Source organism: Colletotrichum karsti (assembly GCF_011947395.1).
Source record: "Colletotrichum karsti strain CkLH20 chromosome Unknown Scaffold47, whole genome shotgun sequence".
Lineage (NCBI taxonomy): Eukaryota > Fungi > Ascomycota > Sordariomycetes > Glomerellales > Glomerellaceae > Colletotrichum > Colletotrichum karsti.
The window spans coordinates 269,644-290,551 of NW_024065947.1; the positions used below are offsets into that span (position 1 = coordinate 269,644).

Consider the following 20,908-nt stretch of genomic DNA (forward strand, 5'->3'; position numbering starts at 1 on the left):
GTCAAGCTGGTGGACACTGAGCCGCGAGCAGAAGTCGCAAAGGGCCATTCTGCGGTGATGAATCTGACTTCACTTTCTGGGCTCATGAATGAGCGACAAGTGCAAGGCTTGGTCATAACTGTAATTCCCCTCTTCACAGCATCCAATAGACATGTTCGTAGTCAGATTTTAGCCGCCGACGACTGAGTTGAACCAACAGGTGGATCCAGGCTAGCCAATAAAAAAAATGTCCTGTTGAAAGTAAGGAGGAGCGATTGAAAGCACCTGTGCCTCATGAAACAGCCAATTGAATCAATTCACGACTTGAACTTGAAAGCCACGATGGCTGTGCAAAAGGAGGCGTTCTGCCATGAGCCCATTCATTCCATACATTCATTGCGAATCTTGATGGTGGATTTCTCATTTTCGTGAATTCAGCGACTTAGAATATTTCTTGTAGTTTTCATGCCTCACTGCAATAGAGTTGATCAATGATGTTAATGACGTGCATGGACGAGGAGATGCTCATGACCCTGGGCCTTTTCTTTTCCGTTTGTACCGCAATTGAGGCTAACGACTTGTGGCTGAAGCGCTTATCAACCAAAATCGATATCAGAAGAAAAGAACTTTGGTGTTGTACGCGCAGTGATGTCCTAAATCTCGATTATGATCTGCGGAGGCAAATCCAACTTGATGGGGCCAACTAAGTCCTCGTTTCTGAAATGTGATGTGCTACCAACACTTACCGAGAGCAGTGTGGCAGCCAGGCAGACATACATCCAAATTTACGGGCATTCTCCGCTGAGTTGCAGTAAAGGATCAAGATGCCTGCCATGCTCGGTACTGAATCGGGGACTCGACTCAGCAACTCCCACCTGAGCCAGCACTGCAGCGTGTTTCCGAAGTTTTACCTCGACGCGTCCATGACAGGTGACAAATGTGGAGAACGTCGTCGAAAATGACGCTACAATCCGTCTGAACCGGTTCATCGTGACACGATGAAGGTTTTGTGGATTGAGATCGGGTACCGTTCTCGAAACCAGCATCTCCTGGTCTGCGGCTCCATGCCTGCATCTTCACCTGAACCACACTGGCGTCTGTGCCAGTCACACTGTTACATACTGCCTGCCTGCCGGTCACTTACAAGTCACAAATAAATTTGACTGACAAGGTTGCATTACTCATATAGATTATATTACTTTGTTATTTAGGCCCGCGCTGCGCCAGTCGTGATCGCAGTGCTAGCTTCCTCTGCTTCATCCCGCCATCTCTACTCTCTCATTACACTCATTACTTTAGTTGCCCGGGTACCACCTGCTGAGGATAGAGGTGACGTTCGCGGGACGGCTAAGGTGAGCGCAGTGACCGCTGGGCTCACTCTCGGTCTTGGAGCCGGCAGGGAGAACAGCGGACATGCCCTGCTGGTAGCTCAAAGGCAGGGCGTTGTCGAGGGTGGCGTACAAGTAAGCGCAGTCGAAGCCGTTGTTCCACGGCTCGTAGCTGGAGGCCGTGGTGAAAGCGCTCAGGGAAGTCCAGGTCATCTCCTTAGCCCACTTCTCCTGCTCGGAGGCGGGAAGGTCGTTGAAGCCGACCTCGGGCAGCATGGTGGCGTTGCCGACGACGCGGTCCTCCTATAACGAAGTCAGTATTCATGCTACTCTTCAAGTGAAGAGGATGTTCAAGTTTTCTTACCTCGACAACCATCCAAGGCAGAGGAGTTCCGCCGAGAAGGTCGAGCAGGCTGGCGCCCTTGGGCAGCATGAAGGCGGAAGCGTAGACAATGCTCACGACACCACCAGAGTTACCGGCAGCGGTACGGCTGGCGACGTCGTAGCCCTCAACGGCGTTGCTGGCAACAACACCGCCGTAGGAGTGGGAGTAGACAACGACCTCCTTGCCATCACCAACGAGCTTGTCAAGCTCGGTGCGGACGGCAGCAACGTCATCGGAGAGGGTAGCCAGGGGAGTGGTGGTGCCGCCGACGGTGGGGAGGGCAACAATGGAGGCGCTGAAGTCAGCACCAGCCAGCTCGGTAGCGAAGGGCTGGAAGGCAGAGGGGAGCTGCCAAGCGCCGGGGACGATGAGAACTGAGGGCTTCATTATGAATAATTAACTGAGGATGAGAGCCACAAAGAGTGTGATCTTGGTTCTGCTGCAAGAGATTGACTAGGGGAGCGGGCAGAGAAGTGGATGGGAAGACTTGTCGAGGACTGTAAGAGAGCGAACGGCCTGCCAGAACAAGAAGAAAACAACCCAAGAGCGCGGCAGATGGCCCGTCTAAAGTACTAAGTCCTATCGACAGGATGCATGAATATGATCCCTCAGCAAGCAATATCCCCGAAATGACAGCGGCCGACGAACGACGACTTGGGACGCGTGACAGCGGGAAGGCCGCCAGGTCGACCGTCGGACATTGCAGCGGCCCTTGTGTTTTGTCTCCGCTAAGCTAGCGATGTTTTGCGCAGTACGCGGTCTTTCGATATATATCCACAAACGGGCCAACATTGGCGGTGGATTATTGCCCCAGTTGCGTACGAGAAAGGGGAGCATCGGGGCGGATGCAGGTACCAGAATCGGGCACACATGATTGGTGGTTACGGATATGTCGTTGGAAGAGTCTCGATGCAGGTCTACGGCGTGGCGATTCTGCAACGCAACCCTCCAACTCGAGACTAAGCACTTTCGCTAACTAGGTAGCTTGGATTAAGTCTCCGAGAGCCTTCAGCAACTCTGCAACCTCGGCAGTTGAGTTCTTGGTGTTGTTTCTACCCGTCAACGATTTCTGAATATTGTCCGAAGGGCCATCGACTCGTTCGTATGTTGGTCCCCCAGCCATATGTCGATAATGACGCACAGAGACAAATCTTGGTCCACCATCGACCAGCCGCAGCAGATTGCAGGGTTGATGACTCGACGTGGCCCCCAGCCGCGACCTCGACGACTCCGGGTTCTCTTCCGGCAACCAGCGGCAGGTCGGGCCAGCGCAGAGGCCACAATTGCCGTGATGATCTGTCGAAATCCCATGGTTCCATTCATGGGATGGCAGGCGGGCCCTGGTTGATTTAGCGGCGGGTCTTCTCTTGACGAGGGATCCACGGTTCCCATTGATCCAAAGAAGCGCTGCTCCGAGCAACTAGTTCCAACGGTTCTCAAGACGAAACGAGCCTCAGAGGGAGCCGTGCGCCGGAAGACATGATCCATTTTGAGTCTATCGGATGGTGTTCACGGTTGAAAAGCGGCCGTATCTGGTTTGCTCGGACACTGAGCCGAGTCGGTGGATTGATGGCGGAAGAGGCTAATTCTTCTTACGACATTCCCCCCGGCGACGAGCCCACACGAGTGGTAAACCCTCATGGATATTCGTTCACGAAACTGACAAAATGTGAAAAAGGTGACAACTCCTCGGGCTTTGGCCGGAAGTCGAAGCAGTGAAGCCCCTTTTCTTCTGACCTGTTTCGGTGTTGCGATCCACACGTTCTCGATTGCCCCCGTATCTCACCCGCCGAGGTCGTAATCATGATGGGGCCGATGGGTTGTCAAGGGGGCTGTCAAACATGACAGGCCGAAAGAGAAAAGATTGACAGTTTGGGAATGCAACCGTGGTTCGGTCGCCCGACAAGGGATTCGGGGAGCCGCGGCGCCCACCGCACGTGTTTTTTGCAGTTCTGGAGCGGCAGGTGTGTAAGACGGTAGGTAGGGCATAGGAAGGATTCCCCCAAGTTTCTACGAGGAAACTTTGATAAAATGATTCTCCATCCCCACGTGGTGCACGATAGGAGGACCCTGCGAACCGTCTGCTCGGTGATGAACCCCTCTCTCGCAAACTAAAGACCGTCCGAGATATCGTTGTTCGAACGAGAGCCTGCGTGGCCATCTCACACGGCCAGCCATGTCCGCCGCCGTATACCCATTCAACGACACGAGCATCGACGAACCTCAGAGGGAGTACCTGAAAAAGCTGGCCGACTTCGCGGAGGACCAAAACTTGGACGAGGACCTTCGAAGCTATGTCCGGGGCATCACAATCGCTTTCACGGCGTTCGCCGCCTTCGTGGTAGGCTTGCGGTTCCTGGCACGACATCTCCAGGCCGCGAGATACTTGATCGATGACTACACTATGCTGTTCGCGCTGGTGTTACTGGTTGGCAATATGGTCATGAACTTGATTCGTAAGTGGAAGATATGCAACAGGCTTCCAGCACAAAGTCACTAACACGATGTTGATTGCAGTTGTGGACCACGGCATTGGACTGCACTCCGGCCGACTTTCTCTCCAAGAACTTCAGTTTCTCGATCGTGTGCGTACTTTCCTTAGCTTAAGAACAATGTCATCGACAACATGAATCGAGAGCAACAAGCTGACAGTGTTTAGACCATGATCGGCGCCGAGATTCTGTACGTCAATGGCGTCAACGTGTACAAGATCGCGCTTCTCTTGCTCTACCTTCGCATCTTTCCAATGAAGGAGGTCCGCAAGGGCGCATGGATCTGCGGCAGCTTGACGTCTCTTTGGACCTTTGCATGCGTTATCGCAGCATCCATCCAGTGTCTGCCGTTGAACACGCTTTGGGAGCCGTGGAAGCCGGGCACCTGTATCAACCTCTTCTTGACGCAGTTGTGTATCGCTATTCCGAGTATCATCGTCGACATCGCCATCCTCTATCTCCCGATTCCCCACGTACTGAAGTTGCAGATGAACAAAGCCCAGCGGATTCTGGTTTTGTTCACCTTCTTGCTCGGTAGCTACGTCGTCTTCTGCAGTATCTACCGATTCCGCATCTTCTTGCTCTACACCAAGGATGACGTCCCATGTAAGTTCAAGTCTTTTCAAGGTAAAACGACACAATGCTAACACTTTGGAGACTCGCTTGCACAAGGTCTTGCTTGGAACATCATCGAGATCAGCAGTGGCATCGTTTCAGCCTGCTTGCCAACTCTGGTAAGCTTAACGCTCCATTTTACGCTTACTATCGCTGACAACATCTCAGGGCCCCATCGTCCGCGTGCTTTGGAAGGGTCTTCTTGACTCGGCCCAACGAAGTGGTCTCGACAAGTACGGCCGGTCATCAGCCAAGAAATCGACAGGAAGGTCCGCAAATTTGACCATCGGCGGTGGCGCGCGGTCAGGAACCGCATCACACGCTCGTGCCGCCTCAAAGGACTGGTCAAAGATGTCCGAATCGCAAGGCGGCGGTGTCCGAGAGGAAGCCAAGTACGGAATTGGCCTGAAGACTATGGCGGGAGATGACGCCAGCAGCTCGCACAGCTCACGAGGGTCCAACGAGATCGAGCTCGTTCCCCAGAGCACCGTCAGCGTGACGGTCAAAAGCCCGGGGAGGTCGACTTTCCCAGAAAACGACCAGCCTTTGTCGGCGAGAGAGCACTATCACGGAACGAAGTTGTCGAAAAGCAGCGGGAGGGCATACCCCCATCACGACAACAGGATTTGGCAGCATCGTGAGGTGGAGATTACGACAGAGCCTGTCGAGCCCGAGTCGGTTTTGCCCGAGCCGAACAGGAAGAGTTTCCGGAAGTCAGGAGCATTATGAGATGGGCGGCCTTGGTAGCGGGACAAGGACCCAATGAATACCCCCTTTGTACAACTTGTAATAGTAGCCTTCAGTAATTACCCAGAATATTTCAGCAAAACTTCAAGCCGTTTGGTCATTTTACTGCTGCTGCTGCTAACCCACGGTTGACAAGCAAGACTGAAGGGTTAACGAGCCGGCGTAAATGTTCTCGAATCCTCCGGCCAAGCCCGGATGTGGATTCGTCTCTCAGCCTAACATGCCTGCCGACGGCTTGGCCAGCGAGACGGAAACCGTTTGATCCCTGCTGCGATACCCGCCTGTTCGAGTTGAATCGGTTGCGCGTGAGTCTCGGCCGCCCCTTACCCACGTGCTCCTAAGGCACTTATCATGCAGGGGAAAATTTTAACGCAATATCATGGATAGCCCGGGCAGCATTTCCCCAGCTACCTTGTCGAGGAAATCGTCAGGCGGCGACGGCTTTGTCAGTGATGTGTCGACATGTTCGACCCATCGTCGCTTGGCAACTTTACACAGCGTCGCAACTGCAACCCCGGTGATCGATCCCTTCATCTCTGGAACCGTTGTCGATCCCAAACGGAATTCTGCCGCAACTGAAATGTCACTCTTGATTCAACTGGAATGTAACTCTCTTGATACTTATTTACATGGTATTGGCGGATATGCAGATTCTACCCACGACGCTGACTCTCAGCACCCGACTCGGAAACACCGCCTCCAGCAATACAACTGACTAGTCCTTTTATGTCGTCAATGTCCCCTGCCATGCAGTTGCGGCGGCAGTCCTCGCAAATACCATTCGGAGTTTGAACGACCTCATGGCAGTCGCAGTCGGTGCACTGACAAGGGTAGAGATGCATTAAAACCATGGTTGATGCGTTCTGAACGAGAAGGTGTACAGTGTTAGATGATATGGCTGTAAACTCGTAGTTGATTTCTAAACGTTCCCTCATTTCTCATGTGTCTCGCCCCTCTTTATACTCTACGGCCCCGAGTGAGCAAGGTGTGAATGAATGAGGTCGAAAGTGAACGAGCAAAGTCATGGAAATTCACCGCGATGAGTCAAGTTGCTCGACCCTCTCCACGGTGAATAGCGAATTTTTGGTAGGTGGGAAAGATCTTTTCACTGTCTAATCCTTTCTTCATGGTAAGATATCAGATCCCCACAACATCAAGAGGTAGACTGATTTGCCTCACTCCGCTCAGCTTGTTGCCGTGCCTTCTGCAAGTCCTCTTTCTCGGGAAGATGCCTAACGGCATAGATATAGGGCAAAATAAGCAAAATCAACAAAACCCAAATAGCTTCTCCCCAGAGAAATTGAGTCCGCGCGCCAATTGCGAAAAGACTCGTGAACAGGGCCGGCGAGAAGGCTCGGATGACGCTGATGCCCGTCAACGCCAGCGCATTGATGGTCCCGAGGACCTGAGGACTAGGAGAAACATCGTTCAAGGCCAGCTGGATACCAGTGAAGCTCATGCTCACTCCACTACCGAGTGCTAGCGCGATCGGCGCGAATATCCAAAAGAAGGTTATTGCGCTCGAGTTGTGGGTGCCGGCCTTGAGGACTAAATTCCCGAGCGGGCAAATGAAGAAGAACAAGGGGTACACGTAGGCGCAGGCTCGCATGACCCCGTTGGTTCCTATGCGATGCTGCAGAGGTGGAAAGATAACCAGCAGCCACAGAGCTTGAGCGATGCCATTGACGGCCATCATGAGTGAGATCTGCATGTAGGAAAAGCCGAACCCGCCGAGCTCGACAGCGGTGAAATAGAAGAGGGGCGCGATGGCGGTGTATGCAAAAGCAACAAGCATGACATGACCGTAGCAGTAGAGTACGATGCCAACACCGGGAGACTTGACGAGTTCCGCGATCGTGAGGTTTTCTTTCTTTGGTGCTGCTGGCTCATCGCCCTCAGCATGGGATTCCCTCTTCAGCGTCTCTTCGACGAAGAAATAGCTGGTGATCGCTGCGGTCAGGCCGATGAAGCCAATCACGAAGCTGGGCAATGCATAAGGGTAGTCAACGAAAAACTGAACGTCTTTGAAGGCACCGGGATACTGATCTGCCGGTGCAGCTAGGGTGCCCCCAAGAAGAGGACCAAAGAACTGCTCCTTGTTAGTCATTTGATATTCCGCTTTACCAAGATCAACTCACGATGCCAAGATTGCCGCTGAAGGCGAACCAACTAAATGCTCGTGCTTGGGTTTTCGGGGTGCTATGCTCTGCGATCATGGTTCTGATGGTAACGATAGTGCCAGCGAAAACGCCAGCCAAACATCGAAACAGGAGCATCTGCGGAATGGTCTTTGCCATACCGAAAATCGAGGTAGCAACAGCGACTCCGAACAGTGAGAACACGAGCACAGGCTTGCGGCCGACCCGGTCCGCAATCTTTCCCCAGAAGATCATGACGAAGGCCTGAGTCAGTGAAAACAGAGATTCAACGAGGCCCACGTAGAAGCCCACGTCCGCCTCCTCGAGATTTCCGTTGTCTTGGACCATTTGATTGACGTAGGGAATGATGGCAAAGAAAGCCATCGGCTCGACCAGCCGGGCATAGCACAGGAAGATTATCTGCCATACGGGCAGCGGCTTCTCATCCTCGGCGGCGGCATCGTCTTGGCGCGGCTCCGGGTCATTGAGTGTCGTCGCTTGTGAGATCTGGGGATCGGCGGTCGGCGCGATGTCCTTGGTCGCCAGCAGCGGAGTCGTCTCGGTCGCGTTGGCGGACGCGTCGCCGGCGTTGTGAGTCTCTTCGCGCGGTGCCATTGTGCCAACTCTCTGCTTTTGACAGATGCCCGATGCGATTGAGGGGTTGCCGGCGGTCGTTGACGGCTGCTGTAACCTCTGATGTTTCCAGCAGGATGAAAATGACGGACGATGTGAGATGAAGCATGGTCATCCTTTGTCGCGGAAGCGCGCCGCCACCGGGGCGCAGAGGTGCCGTATGACTAAGGACAAGTAGTTTTCGGCTGCCTTTTTAGGCTAGGTAGCTGGTTTTTAGGGGCCGCCTTTCCCCTGGTTTCCGACGGGGGTCCGGACGATGGATTCAGCTTGTTGCCAATTACTACAAAGGAAGACGTATTGAATTGAATACCTTCAAGGAAATGATGGAGAAGAGCGAAGAAAACAGAGTAATTCAGTGGCCTACTGCGTGTTCTTTGGGATAATCATCAGCGACGATACGAGAGAATCAGTGGGATTATTGAAGGCAATATTTCCATGGTCAGGACAACCTCAAATAATGAAAGACTTGCTATGCTTTCAGATGAGTTGAACCGGAATGCAGGGGCTGAACTCAGTGGATTCTCGGGGAGGCTACACGATAGCGTTCAAATGATGGGTGCCAGTTGACGCCGCTACCGCTGCAAGGCCATATTTTGTTCAGAGGAAACGAAATCGCGTTTGCATAATCGAAACAGAGGTAGAATGCTGTTGTGAGGCTCAAGTCCAGAAGGTGTCGGATGAGGAACGGGAGTTCAGGTTAGCCTGTCTCGGCTGTGCGAACTCAACCCGGCCCGAAACGCTATTTCTCAAACCCGTGACTTGGGCTCTGGATTCCGTCTTGCGGTCGTCCAAGAACTTTTAAAAGGGTTTGACACATTTTCCATTCTTTCCTTTGGGTCTTGACCTTCGGATGGGATGCATGACGTATGGCAGATTTGGCTGGAGTTCGGGCGGAGGCTCGAGCATACCGCGGCTAAACCGCATTTGCGCCGCCTAGGAGCTACTTAACTAAGAGAATGGCACATGTTTCTTCCTTTGAAGGGGATGGGCTTTCAAACTACATCTCATCCCCTATCATGTCTTGCCTGAAAGTTGGCGTGATCGGTGCCACGGGCATGACAGGGTCTCATGCGACAGTCGAGTTACTCAACCGAGGGCACAGCGTTATTGGAGTCTGCAGAGATCCATCGAGGTTGGGAAAGCACGAGCGCTACGAGCCGAGGAGCATAGACCTCAGCAACTCGGACGTTCTGGAAATCGCCAAAAGACTACATGGCCTTGATGTAGTTGTGAACGCCTACGGCCCACACAGCCAGCTCGGGTCAGCCTTCGCTTACCGTAAGCCATTCCAAGTTCTCTTACAAACTTGGCTAACTATCATCGAAAGGATCGTTTGTAGAGATGACACGAAAGATACTGCTGGCGTCTAGAGAGGCAAAAGTACCGTACTTCGTCATGGTCGGGGGCGCTGGCAGTTTGGAGGTCCCAGACAGACCCTGCATGACAGCTGCCGACGACGCGAGGTTCTTTTCGGCATACGGTAGAGCCATGTTGGCCAGCGAAGCCTTCATTACGCATTGCCAAAACTGGTCTGGCGACTTCGCGACGCGTTTACGGGCTGCCCGAGAGGCTTGGGTAGCAGAGCGCAGCGGGAATGGAACGGATGAGACGAAGAAAGTTCTCGACGACTTGGATAAGACGATGGCCGACATGAACAGCCAAGGCGTCGACTTCATTACAGGAGCGCGAGCAACATACATGTTCTTCGACGGAAACACGTCGTTCAAGTGGACATATATATCGCCTCCTCCTCTGTACAGGCCGGGGACACGGACAGGGTCTTACAGAGTTGAGCTTGACAGAATGCCTCTTCAACTGGCGCGAGCGGCAGAGGGTGGGAATAATCTTTCAATATTCGAAGGGAGGCTACAGAGTATTTCGGTTCCTGATATGGCGGTTGCGATCGCGGATGAGATCGAGCAGCAGACGAAGGTTTGGAAACACTGGTGTCCTTTCACCGAAGGTCTTGACGATGAGCCAGGGCCAACATACGTTACAATAAGTGAGGGAAGTTGAAGAACTCCAAATTCGACTTATTCTCATGCATGATAGTGTATTGGTTGTAAACTCAGCGACTCACTACTTGAAGAATTGTGATGTCAAGTGTTATCAAGAAACTTATGAGCTATAGTCCAGCGGATTACATGCAATGAAGCCTCTTGTACGTGCCTTGCGAGTGGTACTTGCTTTCCGAGATGCAAATTTATTTATTCGTGGTACTGATTACTTCTTCTCAGATGACACGGTTTGGCTTGCCACCACTTCCTGTCCCTTGCTCTCGTATGGAGACCCGAATTCTGCTTCAGGTCTTTCAGAGTCCGAAGCCACCACAGATGAATCATTCTGGTTAGCCGCCTCGTGGGCCAGCCTCATTTCCAGGTCGGGATGCTTTTGCTTCCATCTCTTCATGTACCAAGCGCCAAACATCAGGAACGCCCACATCGCAACCTCGAACACGGTCGCCGCCGGGTAGCCATGCGGGAAACGAGGAGCCTCCACGGTTGGGAATGTGAACAAGGGTATCCAAATCTGGTTGCAGAAACCCAAAGTCATCATCGAGGAGATAATGAGACCACGTTCTCCATAGTTTTCCTTGAGTGTGAAGTTCAGCCAGGAGTACTGTTCGTGATTGGTTAGTCCCGAGACTCTCATCACACAACCATTCGAAATACTTACAAGGATAGGCGAAGCCATTCCTGAGAAGCCACCAAAGTAGAAGGCGCAGAATTTCAGGATGTCTGGGACGTTCCATACGGATAGAACGATGCAAGAAAACAGCACGAAACTCTGTTCAAATGAGGTCGTCAGATCTGTTTCGAAAGGGTCAAGAACTCAGATGTTGACTCACCGCTTGGAAGGTCCAAAGTCCTCTTAGACTAAGGCAGCCCGCCAGAGTCGTTCCCAGCCATGAGGACAGCGCACGAAGTAGATCAATGAAAGTTGGTAGGATGTTGACCAGCTCAATCGAGTACTGCGCATCGCGAAGCCAAAGTGCCATGTAGCCTGTCCAGTAGTGTGCTTGACACAGGAAGCTACGGATTGTTAGTTCAAAAGTTGCAAATCATAATGGACATAAAAGAATGACTGACATGTAGCAGGGCACGCAAATCCACCACATTGGACGAGAAAGCGTGTACTTGAAGGTCTTCCAAGTGATGCCCTCCTTCTCGACTGTCGGGATTCTTTTGACGGCAAGAGCGTGCTCTTCAGCAGTGAAGAACCACCTTCTCGGAGAAGTAGGCAATCCGGGCCAGAATGCGAAACCTAGGAAAGAAATAGGAAGGGTAATGATGCCTTGGACGATGAAGAGCCATCTCCAGCCGGCTCTGCCGTATACCCCGTTTAGGTTTCTGTAAGCGGCTGCTTGGAGATATCCTGTCAAGTGATGTCAGCATCGAGTTCGTGATGACGGTGCACGAGCCGCGGAAGTCCTACCAGAAAACATGGAGCCCAGAGAATTGCCCATGAACCAAGTTCCGGCGCGCTTGAAGAGTTCTTCATCTTTGAACCAACTTCCAACTAATATTCAAGTCAGCCTCAAGGTCGTCAAGTGCGAATAACATACGACTTACGGATAAGATGTGTGCCGCCAAATGACGACGCTTCCAGGAATCCCGTGATGGCTCGGAGGATGTACAGGTGCCAGCTGTGCTTGATCTCCGATTGACAGAAAGCGATGACAGCCCAAATGATCTGCAATGACGGAAGAAGATAAGGTGCGCTTTGAGGGGTTAGGAATTGTCATAAGCGTTTGTTTGTTGATGTCGGGCCTTACATCTTTGCTTTTGTCTGGAGAGTCATCAGTGGGATCTGCCCAAGGACATACGCCGTGTTGTCTGGGTTTTGGTAAGCAACACTAGTCTAGCAAATGGACCATTTGTGCAGTCTTACAAGCAACGACATAATAGTTGAGCTCATTCCCATGTGAGTTGAGGTCTTCTTTCATACCCGAGACGTATGCATTGGTGATGTTTTGTTGACCCAGGAACTATTCCGCAGGTTAACCAAGCTCGTTTGGTAGAATAGTCAGCATAGTAACTTACTCTACAGAAGAAGCTCAAGCATCCGAACACTAGGATTGCGAGGTCCAACTTCCTCAACAGTTTCCGTTCGGCAGCCGGGTAGTGAGAGGCTGAGAAGAACGTCAGTGGACAGTCCGCCGGTTACCAACATGCTGGTAAAACTTACGATACCAATCAAAGACCGATATGACCACGGCTCCCACCTTGCTCTTTTTCACAGCTTGGATTACGGCCCCCATTGTCGATATCTGCACGTAAATCCCGAGGTTAAGGTGAGGACGTACAGCCCGTTCGGCTCTTCAGCTTGGCCGTCGTCTTATACGTATGTACGCCACAACAGGGAAACCGCTCCGGTTTTCACCATTTTCCATTATGCAAACATCTTTATAAACCCCCTCGCCACTCCCTTGTCCACTCAGACAGCCTACCAGCGGCCTATTGTCCGCGATAAGCTCTCGATCCTTCACGCCGTATTCCCATCCGCCGAGACCCGTAGCTGCACCAAACACGCCTCTCTGCCCACTATTCGCCATTGTGCCAGGAATGACGATTCGGCTTGGAGTGTCCAGCCTTTCTGGGGAACGACGCGGGTTTGCGGGTACCGCACCATGCAAATAATCTCCGAAAGTGGTATGGGAGCTCTTGATCCGTCGAATCGCGAGCAGCATAAAGCAACCTCCCGCCGACCTCGGGACCGTTCTACCGGTGGGCATTCGTCCGTCCGGGGGCAGCCCACCGCAGGCATGCGGAGTTTTGGGGGAGTTTGAGGTTCTCATTTTCCGGCGCGTTTACCGGCGAGGGCGCCGACGATGTTGGCGGACCGGGGGTCGGTGGTGGTGGGGATTGCGCCATCCGTTATCAAATGATGACATGCGGCGATCTCGTGTCTCCAACGGCCTCGACCAAACAACGTCGGATTCATGCTTAGCGATGCCGCGGGGTAAGCTGCAAGTGTGTCGCCATGGCCAGAGTTGAGGCAAAATCAGCTTCGTGCAATTGGATGTTGCGGCCCTGGGTTGGGTGTGCGGAGTAAAGGCCGTGTCTGGAGCTCTTATGTGACGGGCTGTATATCCGGCGATATCCCGTCCGGAGTCGCAATCGATGTTGTTAGTTAAAATGGCGAGCTCAGAACCCTTGGAGTCTGGGCGATCTGAGTTTCCAAGAACCAACCTCCCATCCTGTTGAGAAGAGATACCCGCCTCATAACTCACAATGCCGTCTGCCGTGTCCGAACTGTACCAATACTCCCACGTCCCCGAGACGCAGGAAAACCTCGATTGGGCTGATCGTAAGCGTTCACTGCTGCTCTGCATGTGAGCATGTATTTCTAACCTAATGACGTGCTGCAGTTCCCACAATCGACCTGGCCAAGTATGGTACACCCGAGGGCAACGCGCAGCTCGCCCAAACTCTGATTGAGGCGATTCGCACCAAGGGATTCTTCTACGTTATCAACTATGGTATCTCACAACAAGCCGTCGACACACAATTCGCACTTGGCCAAAAGTTTTACGAGCTTCCTCTGGAAGAGAAGCTTAAGTACGAGCCCGATCTGGAACATGGCGATTACAACGGATACCGCCCTGCCGGCAACCGGTTCTTGAGCGGCGGCATCAAGGACAAGACTGAGGTCTGGAACATGGCCACCAAGGACGGAAACATCACCCAGCCCCTGCCAAAGTTGCTGGAAGACCGCAAGGAGGAAATCGAGGGTTTTGCCAAGGTATGAAAATGTTACCGTCTAGTTTTCAGAGATTACACTCGCTAACTCAGTCATTTCAGGATCTACACGACAAGGTCCTGGATCCCCTGAACCACCTCATCGCACTTGCACTGGAGCTTCCCGAGGATTTCTTCACCAGCGTACACAAGTGGGAGACGCATGACGAGTCTCACCTGCGTTACATGAAGTACTCGAAGTTCACGCCCGAGGAGATTGAGAAGCTCGACGACGGCCTCTGGTCCCGCGGCCACACCGATCTCGGCACCATCACTCTCCTCTTCCGCCAGCCCGTTGCCGCGCTGCAAATCAGAGACCATGCGACTGGCGAATGGAAGTGGGCCAAGCCCCTCGACGGCAGTCTCACCGTCAACACCTGCGATGCTCTGAGCTTCCTGACCGGTGGATACGTCAAGTCTACCGTGCACAGAGTGAGTCGACCTTTGAATGCCTCAACCGCCGAGAAAGACATGCTAACTTATGAAAGGTTTCGGTTCCTCCCAAAGACCAGCGCCACGTCGACCGTCTGGGTCTTCTTTACTTCGCTCGCCCCCAGAATGACTTGGTGCTGAAGACCATTGACTCCCCGGTGCTCAAGCGTGAAGGATACACTCAAAACGAGTTCGAGGCTGGTGGTCACAAGGTCCCAACGATGGGCGAGTTCACGACGCTGAAGCAGACTTGGCAACAGAAGAAGGGCGTCAGCTACCAGTCTTCGGAAGGACAAGAAATCCTTCCGGGCTTCAAGGGGCAATACTTCAAGTAGACATTTGTATCAAAACAATAGAATGCATTGTAAAGTGACTTTCTGGCGAAAGATGTCTCGCTCTGCTATTCAAGCTGTTCTCTCTCGTCGTTTTGGTGCTGTGAATGAAGTGGCGACGGTAGATTCAGGGTCCAGCCTCGATCGGCTTGGATAAGTGGCACTGGATGTTCCCGAAAACAACTAAATCTCGGAATTCCTCAAAGAAGGTAGAAACTTATGCTTTTAATTGCACGAAACACGTAGTTCTGTTCCAAGTCAGGCTGGCGGCGCCGCAACGCGTCGGCTAAGCCAGTTCTGTCCGGATTCCGACGAAGGCTGTACCTCCAGCTGAGCCAAGCCATCAACCATGCGTTTGGAAATCTCCGAAGGAATCCAGCCTCATATGTTTAAGAAATTAAAATCAGGAAGTAGATAATAACCTCAGACACTACAATATCGACTGGCTGTGGTTGTGGTTACTCCCATCTGACTGACATATTCGCCGACACTCCTCATTTCCACATCGAACGCCACAGAACACAAAAACGATGTTACTTTCTCACTTGTTGTCTCTTTTCTCATTCTCAGCGTTGGCCATGTGTCAGCAAATATTCATCGACCGCGTCCCGGGATACTCTAAACTACCGCCGTGCGCCGAGACGCCCGTGAGCTACATCGTGAGAAACATGGCCTCCGGCTGCGGCGACGGCGGCCAGACGACCTCGTACTCGTGCTTCTGCTCCGCGAGCTCGAGGCAGTTCGACGCGATCATCAGCACGGCCGTCGCGTCAAGATGCCGGGGTGAGACGTCGGGTGTGGCTCAAGCCTCGTCTGTGTTCAATAGTTACTGCAGTGGTACGTCGCGGCGCTGTTGTTTTCAGTCGTTGAGGAAATGGGCTTTTTTGTGTGAAAATGGCCGTGCTGACATGGCAGATGAATCAGGTATCAATGCGACGCCAACTACCACGGCAACTATAGCGGCAAAGATGGGTTCTACGGCGGTGGAATCGTGCGGATGGACGCCGGTTCAGACGGTGATTACGACGCAAACTCCGAACGTAAGTTCGGTTGCTGTGCCGCCGAGGTATTGGTTGTTAGAGTTGAGGTTTGCTGTTTTCGTGGGTGTTATAGGCGTTTTGATATTCTGAGAGCGGGAGTACTTGCAGGACTCGATGCGAGGAATGAAGAATAGTATGTGAAGCAAAAGAAGTCTTGTCACTATAGATGAGTGGCCAAATTACACGCCAAGGGAGATTGAAATCCCGGAAGCTTCAGCCAAAATGAGGGCAGTAGTGTCCGTACTCTCAAACTATTGGCTGCCAGTTTAGTCGTTTATCAGACGGCGAATAGGGACCTTTCGTGGTGCTGAAACTGCAACAGGCGCTTCAATCTGCCTCGTAGATAGACGAGATAATTTTCACTCACTGTCACTTGATGCGCCAATGAGAAGTTGAAAAATACGAAATCAATGCGCATCACTGATTGGATCTTGGGTACCAGTGATGACTCTTCTTCATCGGTGGCTTACTCAATGCCTACGAGAGCACACCGGCCAGCTGATCACGACGAGGACTGCTTGCGTCTCTTCTAGGTCAAATATTCATAGTGTTCATGATTCATAAGTAGTCTAAAGTCTAAAGGTATTTCCAAATACAACGCAAAGAACAAAAACCAGTCAGACAGCGAGCTGTAAATGAGGCCCCTGCAGCATCATGGCTTCTTCCAAGTACCAATACCACCAAGATCGCTCACGCAGGTGACTGATGTTGCAGGGTTCTTCACTTTGCTCTGGGTGTAGGTCCAGAGACCGTTACCAGCAGCAGTCATTGACATGCCGCTGGTGGTGCCGTCTACGTTCTGAAAGCTAACCTTCATGTTGACGAGGGTGTCCTTCAGGGTGTAAGTGGTGTTGCATTGAATGCCAATGGTGCCACTCTTCGAAGAGACCCAGGTAGGAACACCGACAACAGCGACAACATCTTTGCTGGGAGTCGAAGTGCCGCCGCTGGAGCCGCCGCTGGAGCCACCGCCGGTACTACCGCCGGAACCACCACCGGAGCCGGCGGGCGGAGTGGTCGTGCTGCAGCCGTTGGTCTTGACATTGGACTGGGGAAAGGGGTTAAGCGGCCCCCAGACGTCTCCCTTGTCGTCCGCGCCGAGTCCGTCGGTCAACCACTGATACTGGCTGAAGTCGTGTCCGGTGGGCGGCCTGCCGGGGACCGAGTCCTCGGGCTGGATCCACTCGGAGACGGGCATGACGTAGGTGCCGGCGAGGATCCCGTTGTTCGTCTTGGTGCCGGCGCTGGTGGAGATGTAGTACTCGCGGGCGTACTTGACCTGCGTGGGCTGCGTGACGCGGTACTCGAACTTGTTGCGGGGTTCCGTGCCGGGTATGGGGAGGCTCGCGATGTCGCGGAGGTTCTTCGCGCCGGTGCACTTGTCGTAGTCGATGGCTTGGATCTTGGCGGTCCCGGTGCCTTCGGAAGAGTATCCGACAAACTTCTAGGGTTAGTCTGGGCCGTGAAAGAGAGCGAAATGGGAGACGGTCTCACCTTGGTTTGAGCGACTTCCTGATTTACAGTGTCCGCGGTCCAGACACCGATGTTTGCGTCTTCCATGCGGATGAAATTGGGAGTTCCGGCGGTGGTCAGCTGGATGTTGAAGGCCACTAGGTTGTAAACCATGATGATTGCGCCGCTTTCATACCCAGAGAATGTGATGAAGTCTCCGGGAACAAAAGGAGCCATGAACCTCCAGTCAGGCACCTTTCTGTAATCGAGGTCAGGACAAGAAACAGGACGTGGTGAATGCGAAGTTACTTACACAGATCCTTGCTTGCTGTTTCCAATAAGAGGCCGGTTGGAGCTGGGGCAGAGCGGATCGGCACTGCTCCGCGGCACGCACATGGGGAACCCGGAGAAGGAGCTGATGCTCGGGTTCTGGTCGTCTGCCGTGAAAAAGGGGTCGGCGGTAATACCGGCATTTCCGACAGAGTAGACGGCGTTGGGGTCATTGATGCGAAGAGTGACCGAGCCGGTCCCGACGTTGACCTTGATCTCGCCGTTGTTCGCCACGTCTGTGATGTAGCCGCTGGCAGTGGTCGTTGCGAACTGGGCGATGGAAATCTGAGCGGCGATTGCTCTGCCTTTGATTCCGCCCACGATGTTACCCGTGATGGAACATTGGTAGTTCCCGTAGTTGCCCGTTTTGTAAGAGGCTACAAAGTCTTTGAACGGGATGAAGGCCGCGGGGAAGGTGATCTGCAGGTTCTGGGGAACGACGACTGTCTGGCCATTACACCTGATGGTTCCGCCAGTGTTGAAATCAGTTGTATCGGCGGAAGCACTGCGGAAGATGGTCAACATCGACGTTCGTCTTTGGCTTCTATCAGAAGGAAGAAAACTTACCCCTCAAATGCTCCGTCGATATCAAGTGGGATGTCTGCTGTTGTGTCTATTTGTGCCTGAACCCCCGTGAAAGAGACGGTAGCAGCGAGCGCTGCGCAGAGAAAAGACTTTGCTGAGAACATGATACCAAAGATTGTGTTCTTGAGCGAGGGTGAAGTGAAGAGTGAGCGGGTGGGATAAGAGTTCGTCTGCTTAATTTCGCGATGAAATTCGAGTCTTATGAACGGTTGGGAGATTCTCGCAGAATGGCGCGTCAAACACGCGTGGCGCCGGTTTGCACAATGTTAGCCGGTCCAAACGTCTAGAGATAGGGGCTTGGCGAAACTAAACACAAAGGGCCAAGAAAGTGGCTGCCGTGAAGAAAGAAAAGAGCCGGAGTCACGACTCCTTTGACGATAGGACAGCGGCCGCTAAACTTCGGATGGTAGGCTTTGCTTGGGGCAGGAAGACTGGATACGAAGACCTGTTCCGAGTCCAATGAACATCGCAATGCAGAACTGCATGTGAGGGAGAGGGTATTTTGGATTGCATGAGCTGACATGCAGTATGCAATGAAGACTGGCCGTCTCCATCAGCAACGAGAGGGCAATGCCGCGGGAACGTCTGCTGAGAGTCAATGCGTAAAGGGGCTAAGAACACAAACTCGGGTGAATAGTCCTATCAGATCTCCACGGTAGCCATAAGAGGTATGCGGAAATGAGCGGATCATGACGCACGGAAGGTAGGTGGAGAGCTGAAGAGCTGATAAGGTATTAGTCATGGGATGGGGAGATGAGAGTTTGCTAGAGCTGACTCTGCCGTTGACAGCTTTGAGCCGCGACGGAGCTTGTCGTCGCCACGCAGAGATGACATTCTGATGTGGCGAATACTACAATACTGAAGCAAGAGTGCCACGCAGTTGACAGGATGTTACTGCGAGGTAGTTCGAGGGCAGGACAAAGAAAAGCGTTTCATGGTGTCTCTTTGGCCTTCGAACAGTTGTTACCTCGTATTCCAACGTCTGCGCCAAAAGAAGAGCGTTGGAGCCTTTGAGACATCATGGGGAGTTTGGGAGACGAGAATGGCGTGGCTCGACATCCGACAATTCGGGACGCGGAGAAGTGGATCCGACAAAGACCCCCGTCTAGGCCTCGATAGAGACATGTCTAGGGATTCAAGGTTAAAGACGCAAAGGCCCTAACTGGGGTATGAAAGCACAAAGCGCCGGAGAACACGGTCTGGCGCTGTTGTGTCTTCGGAGGTTTTCGACTCAGCTTAGCGTCGATGAAGACGAAAAAGGAAGAGCTGGACCCCTAGATGATTAGATAAGCCAGCTCGAACCAATCATCTGAACCACAATTTTAAGCTTCAGTAGCCGAGGACCCACAGTCCAAGCTGAGGCGGTAGCGGGAGCTAGCGCCTTGGCATTTAGAGTTGGCGCCTTGGCATTAGCGCCCGTGTGACGCGGGGCAAGCCAGGAACGAAAACTTGGGGAAGGCAGGAACCGTCCGTCTGGCACCTGCCCCTTTCCATTACCATTTCCGGTCTCACCGCCTGATCCTTCTTCATCTGTTGTTCAATTCCGGCGACGACTCTCCAACACTGCCTCCACGAGTTCGATCTTACCCCTGAGATTAGACCACCGGTTCGCAAACCAAACGGCATGCATTGTCCGATCATGCATTGTCCTTCTTCGTCCGAAACCTCCATGGGTGCTTGAGGCGACAGAGCCTCTTCAGTGAAGATATGTCGTCGAATCATTCCGCTATCCAAAGGCATGCGATAGCTGCAGAAAGATGCAGTTCGACCAGAGTGGCGTCTGATGGTCCCATCAGCTTGGTCTTTCCGCCTCGCGTACTCGTGAAGCTTGAACTAATGGGGAGCGAAGTCTTTCCCGTCTCACGCATCGTGAGCCGCGTCGGGTCTTGTCAATCAGCGCTTGCCCAGACTTCTGGGTCCATGTGGCAGGGTTGTCAGCTGCAGCAACGCCGGAACTGAAGTTCACTTGTCACGATTGACGTGAAGATGGCCGAACTCACATTGTGGCTGCACCAACCGGTCTGGATGAGCTCCAGTCGGATTCGTTGAACATCAGCCCAGCCTCATTGAGATTTTATGGGCCTCAATTCGTAAGTTATCAGACCAAATCTACCGGAACACCCGCTTCGCGATGCCAGCCCCACGTTATCGAGGATGGACAAGATACGATGCGACTCTAACACGACATCGGGACCATTGGCTCGGGGCTTGGGACCCCCTGGTCGTGCGACTGCAGGTCTTCCAGTCATTAATGCATCCTCATCCAAACAGCCACTCCTACATCTGCCGAGCCCGAACTCTGCGGATCTTGCAGATCAGCTCTGGCTTCTATCGATTCTTCCACATGCACCCTACCCATGCAGCCTGCAACTCCCGGTGTCCACGCTCGAGCCTGCATTTCGAAGTCCCAGAATAACCTCATGGAAAGTCCACAAACGCCTCTTTACCTGGGTTGTTTCGACTTTTTAGGGCCACGCTATTGAGACTCATCTCATCTAGAATGGAGGCTGAAATGGCACCAACGGCCTGGATAACAAGGAAGGTCGGCATTCTCAAAGACTCGCATTGCTGTGGCGCTTTCTAACCACTTATTTCTTAGCGCGCCCATCTTCGTTAGCTCGTATCTTTCGTCCGATGCCAGAATTGCTCGAAATACTCGGCCGGCAAGCCACTTCTAGC

General features: G+C 52.8%; 7 protein-coding genes across 7 annotated transcripts; 3 read left to right on the plus strand and 4 right to left on the minus strand.

Annotated features, from left to right (window-relative positions):
- Positions 1-1,274: 1,274 nt before the first annotated feature.
- Positions 1,275-2,079, minus strand: CkaCkLH20_11354 (uncharacterized protein; the record flags this gene model as incomplete). The annotated part of the gene is made up of 2 exons (XM_038894068.1): positions 1,275-1,610; positions 1,672-2,079. 2 exons carry the CDS (start codon positions 2,077-2,079, stop codon positions 1,275-1,277), a joined length of 744 nt encoding a protein of 247 aa, XP_038740646.1.
- Positions 2,080-3,868: 1,789 nt separating this feature from the next.
- CkaCkLH20_11355 (uncharacterized protein) lies at positions 3,869-5,528 on the plus strand (the record flags this gene model as incomplete). Its single annotated transcript, XM_038894069.1, has 5 exons — positions 3,869-4,148; positions 4,210-4,277; positions 4,352-4,790; positions 4,842-4,918; positions 4,968-5,528. The coding sequence occupies 5 exons, from the start codon at positions 3,869-3,871 to the stop codon at positions 5,526-5,528; spliced, it is 1,425 nt and encodes a 474-aa protein (XP_038740647.1).
- Positions 5,529-6,699: 1,171 nt separating this feature from the next.
- On the minus strand, positions 6,700-8,299 carry CkaCkLH20_11356 (major facilitator superfamily transporter; the record flags this gene model as incomplete). The annotated part of the gene is made up of 2 exons (XM_038894070.1): positions 6,700-7,635; positions 7,685-8,299. 2 exons carry the CDS (start codon positions 8,297-8,299, stop codon positions 6,700-6,702), a joined length of 1,551 nt encoding a protein of 516 aa, XP_038740648.1.
- A 1,034-nt stretch (positions 8,300-9,333) lies between these two features.
- CkaCkLH20_11357 (nad-dependent epimerase dehydratase) lies at positions 9,334-10,333 on the plus strand (the record flags this gene model as incomplete). Its single annotated transcript, XM_038894071.1, has 2 exons — positions 9,334-9,595; positions 9,645-10,333. 2 exons carry the CDS (start codon positions 9,334-9,336, stop codon positions 10,331-10,333), a joined length of 951 nt encoding a protein of 316 aa, XP_038740649.1.
- Positions 10,334-10,540: 207 nt separating this feature from the next.
- Positions 10,541-12,578, minus strand: CkaCkLH20_11358 (vitamin H transporter; the record flags this gene model as incomplete). The annotated part of the gene is made up of 10 exons (XM_038894072.1): positions 10,541-10,936; positions 10,994-11,104; positions 11,166-11,349; positions 11,407-11,692; positions 11,753-11,836; positions 11,890-12,038; positions 12,093-12,153; positions 12,209-12,305; positions 12,361-12,449; positions 12,506-12,578. 10 exons carry the CDS (start codon positions 12,576-12,578, stop codon positions 10,541-10,543), a joined length of 1,530 nt encoding a protein of 509 aa, XP_038740650.1.
- Positions 12,579-13,551: 973 nt separating this feature from the next.
- On the plus strand, positions 13,552-14,825 carry CkaCkLH20_11359 (2OG-Fe(II) oxygenase superfamily protein; the record flags this gene model as incomplete). Its single annotated transcript, XM_038894073.1, has 4 exons — positions 13,552-13,627; positions 13,689-14,062; positions 14,122-14,490; positions 14,547-14,825. 4 exons carry the CDS (start codon positions 13,552-13,554, stop codon positions 14,823-14,825), a joined length of 1,098 nt encoding a protein of 365 aa, XP_038740651.1.
- A 1,689-nt stretch (positions 14,826-16,514) lies between these two features.
- On the minus strand, positions 16,515-18,333 carry CkaCkLH20_11360 (uncharacterized protein; the record flags this gene model as incomplete). Its single annotated transcript, XM_038894074.1, has 4 exons — positions 16,515-17,303; positions 17,357-17,573; positions 17,628-18,149; positions 18,212-18,333. The coding sequence occupies 4 exons, from the start codon at positions 18,331-18,333 to the stop codon at positions 16,515-16,517; spliced, it is 1,650 nt and encodes a 549-aa protein (XP_038740652.1).
- Positions 18,334-20,908: the final 2,575 nt, after the last annotated feature.